This window comes from Equus caballus, chromosome 6, assembly GCF_041296265.1.
Source record: "Equus caballus isolate H_3958 breed thoroughbred chromosome 6, TB-T2T, whole genome shotgun sequence".
Classification (NCBI taxonomy): domain Eukaryota; kingdom Metazoa; phylum Chordata; class Mammalia; order Perissodactyla; family Equidae; genus Equus; species Equus caballus.
In genome coordinates, this window is record NC_091689.1 from 59,157,055 (window position 1) to 59,176,729 (window position 19,675).

Consider the following 19,675-nt stretch of genomic DNA (forward strand, 5'->3'; position numbering starts at 1 on the left):
AACATTAATGTACAACTGAAATTTCACAAGATTGTAACCTATCATTAACTCAATAAAAAAATTAATTTAAAAAAAGGAATACATATTAATAATTTAAAAAATAAAAATTTTCCTATTACTTTTCTCATTTTGGTTTCTTTTCTTTGGAAATACACACTGAAGTATTTACAGATGAAAGGAGATGATGCTTGGTGTTTGCTGTAAAATAATCACTCGGGGATTGGATATGGGTGCTGTGGATGGAACCAGATTGGTTCTGTTGTTGTGGGTAACTGTTGAATTCAGGCGCAAGTGGGCACTACTTCTGTGTATATTTTGAAATTTTTATTGTACATGTCTGAGAAAGACTAAAGGAAAATCCTTTGAAAATGCTAACAAAGATGAAGCACAGTAATAGGTTTTTTTTCTTTCCCTTTCCCTGTGTTCTAGCTTTTCTACTTTTATGATTATAAAAGTTTATTATATCTAAAATTTGTACAGTAAAGAGTAGCAACTTTCTTGGAGATGGAATGTAATTTTGTTTCAAAGCCAAGATTAGAGGAGAAACTGAAGATAGGAGTTAAAGATTATAAATAGCCAAGAAGTAGAATGACTATAATTATCATCGACTAGAAATTTGAAATAGAGGCAGCTCCATTAATGTGGCCGATTTAGTTGATCCTCCCTTTACACAGTTTAAATTTGGCCAAATTTTAAAAAGCCAATATAGTCGTTATTAGATAATATAGTAAGTATGTCATGTGCTTAGTAAATAGTGATTTTTCTTTGAGATGCAGTTGTATGATAATGCAAATATGAAAAGACAGATATTCTTTTTTGAAAAATTATTCAAGTAACTAAGCACATTCTTAAAATCTGTGCCAAGAAATCTCTACATCCTGAAGGTAAAGATGAAGTCAGATTAACTTTATTTTAACTGATCTCAAAAGTCAACTGCTTCTAATACCTAGTTGACAGAATTGTTATGGTTGGGTGATAGTGACCAGAAAGTTGCCATTTTTTTGTGTCTAGTCCTCAAAACATAACAGTAAGTTTAAATATTTCAACACTTTCATTTTCTGAGATTTAGCAGTGGACATTAATCAGTAATATTTAAAACTGAAAAGACTTGTTTGAAGCTTAAGAGGCTAATAAATAATCGTACTTCATCTGTACTGTTACCCCCTTCCATTTTGAAACGGAAAGTCTACTGTCAACTCTTTACCAAAGCTTTATGCTTCATTTTTTAAATAGAAAAGCAGAACAGTAAATTAACATTTCTTCGATTAAAACTCAGAAACACTAATTGAAAGGCAAACCAGAAATAAACCAGTCTGCCTGTTAGCTCTAAGCATAATAATGGTAATAATTACTTACATTTATGTGTAGCATTTGTATAACTATTCCCTTGAGTAGATTTTGTTATAAATTGCCATTGATCCTGGACAAGAAGAGGAAAGTTCTTCTTATATTAAAAACTTGGAAATGAATCATTAGTCCTAATCCTTTCTTAATAAGGACCACAGTGTGTGGCAGCTGTAGCTCATTGATCTTTCTGGCAGTCTGGGATTCGGTGCATCTGAGTGTTGCAGACCTGCTTGAAGTTTTCTTTTTCCCACAGTGGCAAGTCTTGTCTTAGTACAGACTATAAAGAAGTAACCACTATTACAGTTTACTTGTTCCATGCCCTAAACTTAGACTAGGCCAAATTTGGTAAAAAGTCTTCTGCCATCCCTGTAACAATCCCACACGTGCACGCCCTTTTTTTTTACCTTTGTTAGAGGATAACACGTTCTCAGGAAAGTACACAGATTAAGTGCATAGATATGGCTGACATTCATATCAAGACATTGAATTTCACTGACGTGCCAGAAGCTTCTCTCCCGATGACTGCCCCCTCCCAAAAACACCACTACCTGACTTTTAAATTATATATTATTGACTTTGCCTGTTTTTGAACTATTTTATAACAGTATAATCATATAGTATATGCTCTTTGGCTTCTTTTAACATTGTGAGGTTTATCTATGTGGTTGCAGATTGCAGGAGTTCATGCATTCTCTTAACAATGTGGCGTGAAACTCCACCTTTTTACTGAAAGCACTATTTCCTGACATGTGCCTGTGATTTTGAGATAATTGTATATTGTCATTACCCCTTTTAATTGCCTTAGTGTACCTATGTAGTCCCTTCTTGACAAAAAATAGTAGGACATATTTAAAGATTTTAACATTACTTGGATAATCTATGAAATTCTTGAGTGGAATCCTCAGTCAGGTGCTAGGAGGAGACTGGTGTTATGCCAGCGCTGCCCCTTTTCTTGCCATCCCCTCTTGCCTTGTGTTCTGTCCACCCATCATGATGTTTAAGGAGCTGAGAGGTAAAGGCGGAAATGGGTAGGCCCAGCAGGGTTATGAGACTCAGGCCAAATGAAACAGTGTAATGGAGGGCTTTCCAGGTTACGGAAACTGAAAGTGTGTTGTGTTTCTTCACTCCTAAAATATTGGTAAAAAAATCTCTAGCTCTCAGTCTCTATTTTTCGTGTGTTTCTGTAAGAAGGACAAGAATTCCTACCATCCTAAAATGATCTTCTATTTCGATGCCCCTACAGCACCTTTGAGCCCACCCTGACCTCTAGCTTTTCTACCAGAGAGGTTAGGTGTGAGCCTGGCAATGCCATCCGACTTATTCTCTGGGCTGCCACGGGGGTCTGTTATCCTCATTTTACCCTCCCTGAAGCCTTCAAAGGCCCATTATTTAGATTCCCAGTTTTTGTGATATAAACAAATTGGAAGATATCTAGAAGCAATTTTTCTTAAAGGAGATTAGTATCGTTATTTGCTCAGGTAAAAACAGTTCGCTGAAGCTAAGTAAGGAGACTAATATTTACACAGTATAGATGAGATAAAAATCTTTAGTCCTTTATCACTGTGCCTTTTTAAAATTCATTGTGAAATCTTTAAAAGAGAACCTCAGGAACTTGAGGTATTGCTGCTTTTTATTTTAAACTGTTAAGATTATTTTAAGTAACCTTTCTTCTGCACTCACTACCCTCTTTCCTTATCCCAAGACTATTGCTGTTGTTAAACTGACATTTCCCAGGGGAGCTTCATTCAGAACAGTTCAAGGCAAGAAATCCAGCAGCGTTTGGTAGTGTTTGTCGGTTGTGTTACACGTGCCAACAGCACACTAGATACTGGTGATAAAATAGTGATCAGGGCTGGCCCGGTGGCGCAGTGGTTAAGTTTGCATGTTCCGCTTCTCAGTGGCCTGGGGTTCGCCAGTTCAGATCCCTGATGTGGACATGGCATCATTTGGCAAGGGCTATGCTGTGGTAGGCATCCCACGTGTAAAGTGGAGGAGGATGAGCATGGATGTTAGCTCAGGGCTGGTCTTCCTCAGCAAGGAGAGGAGGTTTGGCAGTAGATAGCTCAGCACTAATCTTCCTCAAAAGGGGCGGGTGGGCCAGCCCGGTGGCACAGCTGTTAAGTGCGCACGTTCCACTTCGAGGCCCTGGGTTGGCCAATTTGGATCCCACGTGCAGACATGGCACCGCTTGGCACACCATGCTATGGTAGGCGTCCTACATATAAAGTAGAGGAAGATGGGCATGGATGTTAGCTCAGGGCCAGTCTTCCTCAGCGAAAAGTGGAGGATTGGCAGCACTTAGCTCAGGGCTAATCTTCCTCAGAAGAAAAAGTAGTGATCAAATAACAGTCCCTGCCCTTAGTTTATCAATTTGTTGACCTCATACCACTCTCCAACATGTAATTAGCCCAAAGAAGAGTGTCTGCACTCCCATAGAATAGCATCCCTGAAACAGAATGATATGGCGTATTTTTGAGCACTTGTAGAATCATTCTATATTCAATAGATGACAGGTAGTTAAAGACCAAGTATGAAAAACAACTCTGTGGGGCCGGCCCGGTGGCACAGTGGTGAAGTTCACACACTCCACTTCGGTGGCCCAAGGTTCACTGGCCCAGATCCTGGCACGGACCTACAGTGGATGCATCACTTATCAAACCACTTCATGGCAGGCATCCCACATATAAAATGAGGAAGATGGGCACAGATGTTAGCTCAGGATCAATATTCCTCAACAAAAAGAAGATTGGCAGTGGACGTGAGCTCAGGGCTAGTGTTCCTCAACAACAACAAAAAAACTTCTCTGATTTGAGAGTTTGGGGTAATTTTTTGCCCAAAGGAGAAAGGTATAGGTGGATGCTGTCTATATTGGGTCTCTGAGCAGGATTCACTGACTTGTTTAGTTAGCTGAATTAGGTTATGACATTACTGTAAATGTATTCTAAGTAAAATCATGTCAGGCTTCTGGTGTTACTGAAAATCCAACATGCTGAAACACATTCTGTTTTAGTATTTGTAATCCTGGAGAAATTTTAGTCAGGACAGATAAGAAAATGCTTTCTTTATGCCTTTACTGCATTTTAAGAAATTCAAGGAAAATTTACTGTATTGCCATGAATAAAACAATGTATTTCCTCAAAATAAAACTCTTTAGAGGGAATGAATTCAAATATTTTGATGTCACAAATGCATAAATAGGGGTTGTGATGGGTTTGTTTGGGTTTGTTTTTATTTCTTTTTTTTTTTTTATTAATGTTATGATAGATTACAACCTTGTGAGATTTCAGTTGTACATTATTGTTAGTCATGTTGTGGGTACACCACTTCCCCCTTTGTGCCCTCCCCCCACCCCCCCTTTTCCCTGGTAACCACTGATCAGATCTCCTTGTCAATATATTAACTTCCACCTATGAGTGGAGTCATATAGAGTTCGTCTTTCTCTGACTGGCTTATTTCACTTAACATAATACCCTCGAGGTCCATCCACGTTGCTGCGAATGTGCCAATTTTGTCTTTTTTTATGGCTGAGTAGTATTCCATTGTGTATATATACCATATCTTCTTTATCCAATAATTTGAATACAGCAGTGGCGCAATAATGAATACTTCAGTGGCTCAGTAAATTCTTGTAGAATTGAGCAAAAAAGAGAGAGAAAAGTAAAGGAAAATGGGTCATAAAAATTTTTATTTTCCTGAACATAAACTGCACAGTTGATAACAACATAAAAACACATTTTCCCCATTTGAGTAATTAAAGCTTTTTGATTTTAGGAACTGGAGCGAGCGTGGAGAGAATATGACAAGCTAGAATACGATGTCACTGTTACCAGGAACCAGATGCAAGAGCAGCTGGATCGCCTGGGTGAAGTTCAGGTACGAAAGCGTCATTTTTTTACATTGTTGTAACTGATATTGACTGATACTGTGCAACCCACCTTGTTAGATTCACGCACGCCCTTAACAGTTGTTAGATTGTTGGCTACCTAAGACCTGGGTGGGAATACTTTCAATGATAGGAATCTTACTATCTCACAAAGTAGCCCGTCCCTCATTGTTTAAAAGTTCTTTATTCTTGGGGCTGGCCTGGTGGCATAGTGGTTAAGTTTGCACACTCTGCTTTGGCAGCCTGGGATTCACACGTTCAGATCCTGGGCACAGACCTAGCACTGCTCATCACACCACGCTGTGGTGGCATCCCAACATAAAGTAGAGGAAGATTGGCACAGATGTTCTCTCAGCACCAGTCTTCCTCATGGGAAAAAAAAAGTTCTATATTCCGTTGGGTAATTGGTGATCTCTGGAGTGTTCTGTGCCTCTAGCTAACTACATCACTTGGTATTGAGGTGTTGAATTATATAGACTTATCAAATAATTGTTATTTTGTCTTTTTTATAAAATGTATTCTAATCTATCTATATTAAATGGTTGTTTTTTATCAAACTATATTTAGCCTATAATCTCAACTGATGTATCATTAGAATAGGGGAAGATGTAACACCATTGGCATAAAGAGTCCAGTTTTGTAGACAGGCAGATCTGGGATCAAGTTCCAGGGGTTAGTTTTCAAATCTGTAAAATGGAAGTAATAATACCTCTCTTAAAGTGTTCTTCTGAGGAGTGGAGATAATATACATTTAAGAAAATAATAGGGGGGGCCGGCCCCTTGGCCGAGTGTTTAAGTTCTTGCGCTCTGCTTCAGCGGCCCAGGGTTTCGCCGGTTCGAATCCTGGGCCAGGGACATGGCACCGCTCATCAGGCCATGCTGAGGCAGCATCCCACATGCCACAGCTAGAAGGACCCACAACTAAAATATGCAGCTGTGTACTGGGGGATTTGGGGAGAAAAAGCAGGGGGAAAAAAAAGAAAATAATAAAAGTCACTTCATGCTTGTGGCCCTATGTAAATTTGGTTATCTGCATTGGAAACCCAGTGGACTCAACAGACAAATCAATAGAAGGACTAAAAGGTAAGTAAGGGGGCTGGCCCAGCGGCATAGTGGGTAAGTTCACGTGCTTCGCTTCAGCAGCCCAGGGTTTGTGGGTTTGGATCCTGGGCATGGACCTACACACCACTCATCAAGCCATGCTGTGGCAGTATCCCATATACAAAGTAGAGGAAGATTGGCACAGATATTAGCTCAGGGACCATCTTCCTCTCAAAAAAAAAAAATGGTTAGTGAGGTTGACTCATAGAAAATCAACTGTCTTCTCTCTGTGCTGTCCAGTGTAGTAGCCATTAGCCACTTGTAGTTGTTGGGCACTTGAAATGTTGCTAGTGTGACTGAGGAACTGAATTTTTAGTTATATCTCATTTTAAGTATCTAAATTTAGGTAGCCACATGTGGTTGTGACTTTTGTATTGAACACTGAAGTTACACTAATGAGGTACTAAATACATTAGAAAAATAACTATAAATATCTAAAATTTAACCCAAGGTTCGGGAAACTTTTTCTATAAAGGCCCAGATGTTAAATATATACACTCTGTCACATAATCTTTGGTGGTTTGGGATTTTTTATAATCACTCAAAAATGTAAAAATTTGTTCTTAGCTTACAGACCATACAAAAAGAGACTACAGGCCAGAGCAGTTGGCCAATCCTGATATAAACTAACAAAAAAATATAAACCATGAAAAATTAATTTCTGTATTATAGGACATAAGAGAAGACTTGAATAAATGGAGAATTGTAATTAGTTCAAACATGTTCATGGATGGCCTGATTTAACATTGTCACGGTGAAAATTCTTCCCATAAGCTCAATTCTATTCCAACCAAATTTCTAGCAGAATTTTCTGAAAAAAATTAACAAAATGGTTCTGATGATTTTAACGTATAATCAAGACCATAAGTAGTTAAGACAGTTTTTGAAAAAATAAAAAAACTAGAAGGCACACTCTATGAGAAGTGCATTGCACACGTGACCTTAGACCAGTCATGTAACAACTCTGCATCTCATCTCCACAGCTGTGACATGAAAACAACAACAGTACCCGCACTGGCTTATTAAATGATTAAAGGTGTTGATATTTTTGAAGCACTTTAAGTAGTACCAGGCGCATAAAACATACATGTTGTTAAATAAGTAAGTAAACAATGAGGGTAGCCTAGACAAACTTCAAAGATGACACACTGGAAAGAAGTATCTTTGACCACTAAAATTCAGTGAGAGTTACTGTCTAGATTTGCAAGGAACGTTTTCTGTTTGATTTGGAGAAACAATACATCAGCAAAACAGACAAAGAACATAAGTCGTTTTAAATCATAGAAAGTAAAACTCAGATTGCTAACAAGTGTTTGAAAGTTGTTCAAAGTCACTAGTAGCCAGAGAAATGCAAAATCAAACAAAAATGAGATGTCTGTTGTACACCTTTCAGAGAGGCAAAAATATGTACATATTTTCTTTATTATTGCAAAAGTAATACATGTCATAAAACGCATGCCCACTGTCTGATTTTTATGGTTGATGTTCCCTCCCCGTAAGTATATCAGTATTCACGTCTCTGGGCTGTCGTTGGGTTTGGGTCTTGTGTGGGTACTTCCTTTCCCTTGATGCTTCCAGCCTGTGGCTTGGAAAGCTCAATAACCAGAGTTATGTGGTACCTTGTTTTGAGGCAGTGTTACTACATAGTCCTTAGGCTTATAGACTTTGAAAACATATCTCTGCCCCTCAGAGGATTTTTTATCTTAATGATTTTTGTATTCTAATATCTACAGTTGTCAAAAACTGATATTCAGTGGAAAAAACCTTGTTTTCTAGGTAATGTGATGGTTTTTGTACTTTATTGCCTATTTTTTAAATAAAGTTATGTTCCTAAAAAAATATTTATTGTTATCCTAAATATTTGTCAGTGAGAGTCATAGGGTTCTATTAGAATCTTACAGAAAATCAATATGATCTTATTTAAGTTTCAGTTATAGTATTTAGCCTGAGGGCATGAAATGGGGTGTTAGAAGTAAGAAAGTAGGTATAGCTTAGGATAGAATAAAAATGGCAGGTTCCAAAATCTAGATTCTAGATTCCGAAATTGAAAATTTGTCCCGCAAATAACATTTATTTAACTCTCAGTTAAAATTCCTCTAAATATATTTTGTTAATTGTCCTTTTAATTTCTTTTTTGTCATGTCTCATTGTATTCTAGACCATAAGAAGCTGGTATACTTTCCATTTCTTTTTTCTCCCCCTAAAATATATGATTTTTTAATTTGGGGTTTGTGGGTTTCTGCTTTGTTCTGTTATCTTTTTGGTTTTCTTTTCCATTTTTAGGCCCTCTGATCAGTATTCCTTCCTGGGACCGTAAATAGTAGAAGGCAAAGCTTATTGAAGAGATAAGAAATAGTGTGCTTAAGTCTGAAAAATTAATTTTTTTCTTTCTCTGCTTTATCTTTTATCTTTACCACTGAAGTTGCAAAATTGGGAGAGTCACATAGATCATATTAAATATTCCCAAAACTTAATCCACTGTAATTCTCATTTTTTTAAATGTATAATTAGTAGGAGACATAACTTCATTTAATGATTTTTCCCCTGCATCTGGTCTATCCATTTTTACTAATAGACTGAATCAGCAGGAATTCAGCGTGCACAGATTCAGAAAGAACTTTGGAGAATTCAAGATGTCACGGAAGGACTGAGTAAACACAAGCAGCAGAGAGGCACCACAGAAACAGGTCAAGTAGCTTTGTATTTTATTCTTGGTAATTGACCATAATAGTATATCTAAATGGAATGACACGTAGAATCGGGTTTCTTTTTTTATTTTAGTGGATTTTGACATCAGAAAACAGGCCACTCTCCTTTGTAATATTGAATCATTACACAAATTTGTAAAGTAAAAAGCACAAGTTTTGCCAACTACGCTTACACAAAAATAAATCTTCGTTTTGTGTGTGTAATTAAAAACATACGTGGTGTTTTGATTTTAGGAGGTTTTTTTCCCACAACAGAAAATGGAATTATACTGTACCTATTTTTCAACAATTTGTCTTTTTCTCCTTAACAATACAACATCATAGCTGCCTAAGAATCCATTGTGTAGATGAACTACAATTTATCCATTTCTGTGTTGCTGAGCATGTAGATTGTTTCCAGGTTTTTGGTTTGTTTGTTTGTTTCTGTCATAATGCTGTAATGAACATTGTTGTATGTATAATTAAACACATATGCTGGTGCTTCTGGGTTCCAGAAGTGGAAAGTGAGCCCACGTTGTCCATTTTGATAAGTACCACCAAATTACTCTCCTAAAAGATTATATCAAAGTGTGCTTACACCAGTAATGTCTGAGAAAACCCTTTTCCCAATACTCTTGTTTAAACTAGATATTTTAATTTGTTTTGCTCTGTTTTGTTTTTTGAGGAAGATTAGCCCTGAGCTAACATCTGCCACTTCAGTCCTCCTCTTTTTGCTGAGGAAGATGGGTCATGAGCTAACATCCATGCCCATCTTCCTCTATTTTATATGTGGGACGCCTGCCACAGCACGGCTCGATAAGTGGTGCATATGTCCCTGCCCAGGATCTGAACCGGTGAACCCCAAGCCGCTGAAGGGGAGCACAGGAACTTAACTGCTGCACCACCAGGATGGCTCCAATTTTGGTCTTAAATTGTGAAAACATTAGTAAATGAAGGATTAAAAACTGAAGTCTTCATTAAGTGGAATGAAATTATTCCCTTTTTTCTGTAGATTTAGAAAGATATGTTTAGTACAAGTAGTTATGTTTTATAATTTCTTTGATAGGTATGGCAGGACCAAAGCCTTTCTCGACAGTCAAGTACAAAAATGAGGTAAGTTTGGATTGTTTGTCTAACTATCAATTATTTTAAATGTTTAAAACATGAATTAGAATTGTCTTTGCTCATAACAAAATGTTGTCTGAATGTGTTTGACCTGTTTTAATCTTGAAATTTCACTGGTTCAGTAATTTGGTACTTCTAACAAATGTGATTTTTCTTCCCTTTTCGTAATGCAAAAAAATTGAATCACTACTTTTCATCTATGTTAGAATGTTAACATTGTCATACTTTTTCTAATCTAAGTGATTTGAATATTTATCATTGTTTCTTATGCTTCTTAAAATGTATGGGATGATTGATAGATAAGTTGGCTGTGTATCATGTATGCCATAAAGAAATTACCACTACAAAGAGATACTGTCAACCTAATTGAAAGCATCTATGGTCTTGAAATCTGTATAAAAGCCAATCAAAAAGAAATGTTTATTTTATTCTCTTAAAAATTACCAAAAAAATATGGAGTGAGATTTTTTAATTAACCCTTTTCCTCTGTTTTTTAAAATGAAACACAGTAGTTTCATACGTCTGTTCTGATGTTCAGCTTCAGTATAAAGCTAACCTGTGTTGCAGGAAAAAATTAGAGACCATATTTAAAACCCACTTATCGGCTATCAAAAACATTTTAACCTTTTCGGTTTTTCTTTTCAATATGAGACTTTTGGCTTGGCAGTGTCTCTTTAATTATCTTAAAGCGAATTTCAGTTAACTTACCGTTGCAAAGAATTTAGATACACTTCATTCAATATGCTTGTCTAAATAAGGTGACTGTTCTACAATCTTTAGGAAGAGGAAGTAGTCCCACCTCGTCCTCCACTTCCTCGGTCCTATGACTTTACAGAGCAGCTTCCCATAATCCCCTCTCTGCCCAGTGACAGCAGCTCCTTGCTCTGTTATAGCAGGGGCCCAGTCCATCTGCCTGAAGAAAAGAAGATTCATCAAGTTCAAGGATATCCAAGAAATGGATCTCACTGTGTAAGTGGCTGCAGTAGCCACAGAATGATCAGTCATACATGCCCTCTCCTTTTTGAAAATGGATTTTTCACTCAAACTTTTTTTTTTTATTCTAACACCACTTTTAGCCACTGCTTTTTTTTGTTTACAGATAACATTATCATTTGTGTTGTTCCTGTTTGGGTTTTACCATTCTCATTTTTAAATATTTTCACAATTTTAATAATAGTTCATAATTTCATATTTTTCATAAGTATTTTCATAAAGTGGTTACTTTGCATGTGTTTAAGGGGCCATACCTTAAATATACCGTTTCAAGATGTTAGAGGCAAAATGATATCTTTAGATCAGCAAGAAGCGAGAAAGAAAAAGATTGTTACTAGGAATGATAAAAAGGTTAGGATGTGGGCAGTTCAGCCAAGGAAAACTATTAGAGGATGTGGACATTGCCAAGGAGAGACATTACCCATGAAAACTGGAAATAAGAGGTTTGAGGTTAAGCCAATAAATGTGAAATGTAATAAGCAAGGAGAAAAGGATAAGGAAAAAAGGAATAGGGCTTATTGGGTTAATATGATATAATTAATTTTAAAACCAAAAGTTTTACTGGTTAGAATTCTTTTTTCCCAACCTTAGTTATAACATACTTATTAATTGTGTTATATCCAAGATAGCTGACTGAGGGCTTTTAATTTGTAGAGTTTGATTTGAGTCTTCAGAGGTAAACATTTTAAAAGAAACTCGTAGCAATTTTTTTCTAATGGTGTACTTTCCTTTCAAGGGTCCAGATTATAGACTCTACAAGAGTGAGCCAGAGCTAACAACTGTGGCAGAAGTTGATGAGTCTAATGGGGAAGAAAAATCAGAACCTGTTTCAGAAATGGAAACTTCAGTTAAAGGTCAGCATTTGAGATATATTTTACCTCCTATGTTTTTCAGACATTTTAGCAGTAACTTCGCTTTACTTTTTGACCTAGTACCTGTATAAGTCCACAATCCCTTATGTGAAACCTTTGGAATCCGATAAATTTCTGAATTCAGTTTTCAGATATTAGGAAAATATCACGAGCCATAAACCATCTCAGCTAGTTAGGAGGCAGCAACCCCTTTTTAAATATATTAATATTTCTGGAATATTCAGTCTAAGTGGGATAAAGACTAAAAAGCTTCATATCAGTTCCAGTTAGGTTTTACTGAGAAATGTTTATGCCCAACTTGAAAAGCTTTCCATTTCCTGAGATTTTTTATTTTTTGTTTTTTTCTATTTCAAAATTGTACATAAACAATTAAGGACTGAAACAAATTTTCATACAATTTATATGATACAAATAAATTCCATGAAATAATACTTAGCCTTACTGTGTGTACTCTGACTTTTTGTTTTTTTTAATGCTGGTCATTCTTCAGTGTTGTAAAGAAAAGGGGTAGAAGGGCAACTATTTAGGATTAAAAAGATAGAAAAGGCCAGATACAGTGCAGTGCTCGAAGCTTGATTGGATCATGGTTTAAAAGAAAAGGCTCTAAAGACATTCTTGGGACCATTATGGAAATTTAAATATGTTCTAGACATTATCTAATAAGTGATATCGTAGTTATGTAGGAGAATGTGTTGTGTGAATTCTGAAACACTTAGAAAAGTATCCACAACTTACATTCAAATGTTTCACAAAAAAAGTGTGTTTGTGTATATGTCTGTACATGTATGTGTACATACTTGTACAAAACTAAAGCAAATATGGCAAATGTAAATTTTTGCAGAAAAATAGTTACTGATCTATAACCCACTAGACGTTTTTTTATAATCTGCTAAAGGATCACGAAGTAAAGTTTGAGAAACATTAAATGGTCATTGTTTACATAGCTTCTTCCAAGATAGGAATATTTTTCTAGGTCTTCTAATGTCGGGGTTTTTTTAATTAGAAAAATACTACCATCTTGAAAACTTAATATTTATACATCTGTCTCCTTCTCATTCAAATCATTACATCTCCTCATTGAAAGACTTTATTAAAACTTTATCTTTTCATACACAGATGTAAGTTAAACAGTCATAGTCTTAGTCTGTATCATATTGGTGCATATTATTATAAATATACAGGAAATATCAGAATGCAAACAAAAGTAAATGTTTTTGGCAATACAGCTAACTACATGCCCTGGCCACTCCTCCCACAAAAAGTGACTACAATTGCTTGTTAATATACTTTTAAATTTTTTGAGAAGCTTCAACAAGTTGAGCAAAAGTAAAGAAAGGAATGCTCAGGCCAAAGATTATGTGCAGGGTGGCACATTAGTCTGTTTAGGCTGCCGTAACAAAATACCACAGGCTGAGTGGCTGAAACAACAGAAATGTGTTCTCACAGTTCTGGAGGCCAGAAATCCCGGATCAAGGTCCGGCAGGGTTTGGTTTCAGGTAAGGACTGTCTTCCCAGCTTGCGGATGGCTGCTCCTTGCTGCACCTTCACATGCCTTTTCCTCTGAGTGTGAGCAAAGAGAAAGAGATCACATGTAAGCTCCCTGGTGTCTCTTTTTATAAGGACACTAATCCTATCGGATTATAACCCTTATGATCCCATTTAAGCTTAATTACCTCCATATAGACCCTATCACCAATACAGTTACGTTCAAGGGTTAAAGCTTCAACGTGAATTTTAGGACACAATTTAGTCCACAGCAGAAGGGATCCAAACAGGTAAGTGGAGCCCTAAGCCAGCTTTTGCCTTGTGACATGACAAAGCTCAGAGCCTGAACAAATAAGGAGTCTGGTAAGAGACCCCCTCAGTTAAAGCTGGGACCTTCTGAGCGCTGTACTCTCAGTGAAACTGGTTAATTGGATTTCATCAAAATGTAGAACTTCTGCCCATCAGAAGGGGAGAAAATGTTACCAATATATCTATCTGACAAAGGCCTTGTATCTAGAATATATAAACAATTCTTGCAAATCAATAATAAAGACAAACAGCCCAAGAAAATGTAGGCAAAAGACTTGGACACTTAACAAATAAGATATACAGATATCCAGAGAGTTTACAGCTGATTTATCATTAAAAAAAAATGCAGTTTTAATGCAAATTAAACTCACAGTTCACACCTCCTAGAAAGGCTATATTTAAAAGACTAACTGGGGCCAGCCCCATGGCCAAGTGGTTAAGTTCACGTGCTCCACTTCTGCAGCCCAGGGGTTTTCAGTGGTTCACATCCCGGGTGCTGATCCAGCACCACTCATCGAGCCATGCTGAGGTGGTGTCCCACACAGCAGAACCGAAAGGACCTACACTAATATACAACTATGTGCTGGGGGGCTTTGGGGAGAAGAAGGAGAAGGGAAAAAAAAAAAAGATTAGCAACAGATGTCAGCTCAGGTGCCAATCTTAAAAAAATAACACTGACTACTAAGTGTTGGTTAGGGCATGGAACAATTGGAACTCACACGCAGTTCTTATGGTAGTAATAGAATAGAACGACAGTTTGGCAGTTTCTTATAAAGTTAAACATGCAATTATCATATCCAGCAATCGTACTCCTATATATTTACCTAAGGAAAATGAAAACATAATTCCTTAAAAAGACTCATACAAGTATTTTTATAGTAGCTTTAATTCATAATAGACAAAAACTGGAAGCAACCTATATGTCTGTCAACAAGAGTATGGGTAAACAAATTGTGATATCTTCATATACTAGAATACTCCTCAGCAATTAAAAAAAAAAAACTATTGACAGGTGTACATGTATGAATATCAAAAACATGGATAAACATGAAAAAAATTATGTTGAGTGAAAGAAGCCTAACACAAAGGAGACATAGTTTAGATTTCTTTATATAAAGTGTGAGAATAGGTAAAACTGGTCTATCGGTGATAGACAGCAGGAAAAGAGTTGCCTTTGGCAGAAGAGTGAGATTGACTGGAATGGGACTGAGTGGGGTGATAGAGAGGGACTTTATCTTGACTGAGATAATTGCACAGGCATATGCATTTGTCAGACCTCACCAGTTGTACACCTAATATCTGTACCCTTCAGTATACCTTTTGCCTTGGTAAAAACTTGCGATGGGTGGTAAAGACAAAAACTGGGTGAATTTGCCGCTTACTGACCGTCATTTAAGAGCGTTCTGTAATACTTCAAGTAGAAGGAAATTGATCAGATACGGAAGCTCTAAGAGGCCTAGAACTAAAACGTTTGGTAACAGTAGCATATAAAACAAGAGGTCTGTTGGCATTAACATGTTCTAAGGTCCTTATATTCTTCCAGAGAATGATGATGACCCTGGTTAGAGTTTAATAGGTTACGTATGCATGTTAGGGTATCAGATAAAGAAAAAAAATAGACTGTGCATACCTTCCAAACCAGTAAGGAGGCAAACAAAAGTAATCCAAAAGAAGAAAGAGGAAAAAAAATGGAAGAAGTGGGAAAAATGCAAAGCAAAAACTAAGTTGGTAGAAATGCACCTAAATATATCCATAACTACAACAAATATAATTGGACTAAATGCTTCACTCGAAAGAAAAAGATTGTCAAACTGGATTAAAATTAAAAACATGGCTATACAGTGTTTACAAACACGCCTAAAACTTAAGTCTATTAAAAAATTAAGCCTAATGTTGAGTGAAAACATCAAGTTGCAGAAAGATACATAATATATAATTCCATGTATATAAAAGTCTAAAATAGGCAAAAGGAAAATAGTATATTTTTTAGGAATTCAAATATTACAAAACTATAAAGAAAAGCAGAGGAAAGATAAACATGTAATTCAACAGTTACTACCTCTGAGGAGAGAGGTTTAGAGAAGGTTGAGAAAAGGCTACTAAAAGTGATGATATTTCTTTATCCCGGTCATTTTTCTTTATACTTGCACATATTTTGTACTTATTCATTTATATGCTCTATTTAATTAAAAAAAACAATTTTAAAAAGTAAATCTTTTTCATTTGTCCAATCAGCAATTATGTAGTAGGTGATAAGTGAAAATTTGGGTGGTGTAGCAGTTCATGAAATATCAGGCATACAGCCATGAGTGGGAGAAACTTGAAGCAGAGGTTTAAGTTGTTACAACCAACGGCCCACAAGCCAGATCTTTGTTCTCGTTTCTTGTTGGTGAATACGTAACACAGGGCCAAGATATAAAAGTCAGGGAGTATACAACATGCGAATAGACACTTTTCAAAAGAATATAGTCACATAGCAAATAAGCCTATGAAGAGGAGCTCAGTCTTTTTGGTCATAGAAAAATGTAAATGAAAACCACAATGAGATACCACCATACACAAACCGGAATGGCTAAAGTTAAGACTGACCTTACCTTTTTGAATTGAACTTTTCTTAGTAGTATTTTAGTTGTTTTACTTGGATTTTCCAGATATACAGTTATGTCATAATTATAACTATCCTTTTTCCTTCCTAAATTCTAAGCCTCTTCCTTCTCTGGATCCAGTAGCTCCGCAGTATTATTAAGAAATAGAGGAGCTTAGTGGGCATCCTAATTCTGTTGTTGACTTTAGCAAGAATGCTTTTAAATTTTTCCCATTGATCATGATCCTGGCTTTGGTTTGGGATATCTACGTTTTGTCATATTATGGAAGTATCTGTTTATTCTTCTTTTTTTTTTCAATTTAATTTTTCCTTCTTCTCCCCAAAGCCCCCCAGTACATAGTTGTATATATTTTTTAGTTGTGGGTCCTTCTAGTTGTCGTTTATTCTTATTTTAGTGAAGTGTTTCTTTTTCATGAAAGGATACTGAATTTTATTAGATGCCTTTCCTAATGATCGTATTTTTCTCTTTTTTATATATATTAATATTTTGAGCTACAATTAGTAGATTTCGTAATATTAAACCATCCATTTGCATTCCTAGTATAAACCTCAGTTGTGGTGTATTTTTCCTTTAATGTGCTAGTAGATTGTATTTGATAATGATTTATTTCAGATTTTTACATGAATATTTATAAATAAGTTTGATCTATGATTTTTTTTTTTTTTAAAGATTGGCACCTGAGCTAACATCTGTTGCCAATCTTCTTTTTTTTTCTTATTCTTCTCCGCAAAGCCCCCCAGTACATAGTTGTATAATCCAATTGTGAGCGCCTCTGGTTGTGCTATGTGGCATGCCCACTTCAGCATGGCTTGATGAGCGGTGCCATGTCTGCGCCCAGGATCCAAACCAGTGAGACCCTGGGCTGCCAAAGTGGAGCACACGAATTTAACCACTCGGCCATGGGACCGGCCCCTATGATTTCTTTTTTTTTTTAACTCAAAAGCATTGTTGGTTGCTAACATTTAAAAATTAGAACTTTGCAGCTTTTTTAAAAACTCAGATCTCTCCAGACTGCGTCTGAGCCAACAGCACTGGTTTACTGTAGCGTCTGCCCCCTTGAGCAGGGGATGGAAGAGAGTTGCCATTTATCACATGTATAACATTTCTGATCCTGTGGGCAAAGTGTTTAAAGCATATGTAAGATAAGGACTGTGTTTTATTCTTTGATTTCACATATCCTATTGCATTCTTTTTTCTGGTTCCTACACAGTCTTATGACCATCCTGCCCCATGATGGGATAAATGCAACAGGTCAAGTTTACAAAATGTAGAAATTATTTAATAAGTGATTGTGTATAGTGATTTTGACTCATCGATAGGTATTGAATTGAATTGAAAAAAGTAAAGAAGTAGATAATCATTTGTTCTGCCAATGCATGTATTTACTCATAAAATATATCATCTGAAATATGTTCTCCAATCAGATTTGAATTCTTACTTGAAGTTATGCAGCTTTTAAAATTTGGGGTTTTTGGGTTTTTTTTAACTTATAAGCTCTCATCTAAATAAATTGTCTGAAGTACACAGGTCAATTATGGTATAATTTATTTTGTACCACATGACATAAAGTAGGGCTTTTAAAAATGGACCACTAACTGGCGTAATAGAGGCCTTTACTTTGTTTGAATTGCAAAATTACCTGTATTGTGTGTGAATTCAGCTCTTCACATTCTCAAATATGTAACTCTATAATATAGAGTTCATAAATAATATTAAAACTTATTCGAACTGCTGATTGTTTGGTTTATAAACCTAAAGGGGCCCTGAATAATTGATCTACCATTTTTCAATAAGTCAGCCTAACAAGAATGAATTTTTTTTAAGCAAACCGTTGAGATTTTAGTAATTTGTTCTTTTACTGATGTCCTCAGTGGACAATAGTGTGTACATTCTGCTTATACAAGATGTCTACGGTATAAATGCATACATTTTATATGTTAACTTACTGTTAGATTTCGTTGTTGTGTTAATGACTTTCTGTATCTGTGTGGGTGGATCTATTTATAAAAGTGGTGTGTGTTCATTTTAGAAACTTTTAAAAGTACAAAAGAGAAAGTAACAATGATTCCCTCTAGTTAACTATTGTTAGTGGATTCTTCATTAAGGCAGTAGAGTGTGGTTGAAGGAGACCAGCTGGAAATTGAGGGTATTTAGGTAAATCACTTAACCCTTCTGGGCCGTAACTTTCCCAATCTGTGATACGTGAGAGGATTCAGTTAAGGTACTTCCAGCCTCTGAAAATGTTGTGAATGCTTCATGAGAAAGCAGAGCAGCAGTGGAAAGAGGGCTAAAGCAGAAGCTGCAGCCACGCTGCTGATGAGCTGTATGGACTCAAGGAAGTGAATTAACCCATATACTGAACTTCCCTTACCTTCTTTTCTTTACTGAGTTATTGTAAGGATATATGACCCAGTAAGTATACCAAATTTTATAATTAATTTTTTCTGTCATCTGTCCATCTATAGAATTTCATTTCTAAAATCTAACCCTAAATTTGTCTGGTAGTATCCTTGGCTGACCTATTAGGTGGAATAACTAATGGAACTATTTTCCCCTGGTCTATTCAGACAATAAATTTGCCTTCTAATTTTCAAAGCCTCAGAAATTGACTGTGTGAAAAGAAAGCCAAGTTGTGTGAGAGATGTTTGTAGAACTTACTGCTGTTTTAATTTTTAGGTCCCCACTTTCCTGTTGGAGTAGTCCCTCCAAGGACAAAATCACCAACGCCCGAATCTTCGACAATAGCCTCATATGTAACTTTAAGGAAAACTAAGAAGATGATGGATACAAGAACGGTATTTAACTAGGAATTAGTTTCTAGAAGGATTCTCAAACCTGTTTGTTGCTTTCTTATATATGTTTCCATGTTTAGTATTCTGTCAAATATTTTTTTACATACTCTAAGAAAGGCTTAATTATCTTATTTTTTAAAACATTAGATTCAGGGAATTAGCACCTCAGAGAACAGACCTACTCAGTACCTAATCTAGGTTTCCTTTGATCAGCCTTGACGTGGGGTCGGAGTCCACAGTTTGTGGAAACTGCTCTCAGATAGCCACCCTGTGTTACATCCCTTGACACCTCCAAGAATTTCCTTGATGAGCGTGATAGACGTGTCTTATGGTGTTCCAAGTTAGTGGGTTTCCACGCATAGCCTTTCAGCTGCGGTGGATTTGGAATTTGGCAATCCTCTGGTTGCTCTGAGAAATCTGAATTGAGACTGGGAAATAAATCCTAAATTTCACAGTTTTCATCTGAGATCTGTTT

The 19,675-nt window shown here is 36.2% G+C and overlaps 1 protein-coding gene across 34 annotated transcripts in view; it reads left to right on the forward strand.

Annotated features, from left to right (window-relative positions):
• The window catches only part of PLEKHA5 (pleckstrin homology domain containing A5), a 231,116-nt gene that overhangs the window by 198,496 nt on the left and 12,945 nt on the right, over positions 1-19,675 (forward strand). For 16 of the 34 annotated variants that reach the window (XM_023643201.2, XM_070270990.1, XM_023643202.2 and 13 more), the window contains 6 exons: positions 5,119-5,220; positions 8,907-9,018; positions 10,085-10,131; positions 10,924-11,112; positions 11,873-11,990; positions 19,085-19,203. In XM_023643201.2, coding sequence (XP_023498969.1) covers positions 5,119-5,220; positions 8,907-9,018; positions 10,085-10,131; positions 10,924-11,112; positions 11,873-11,990; positions 19,085-19,203 — 687 coding nt within the window. The remainder of the gene's footprint in view (positions 1-5,118; positions 5,221-8,906; positions 9,019-10,084; positions 10,132-10,923; positions 11,113-11,872; positions 11,991-19,084; positions 19,204-19,675) is intronic. The other 18 variants (XM_023643203.2, XM_070270994.1, XM_070270993.1 and 15 more) reach the window with 2 other exon arrangements.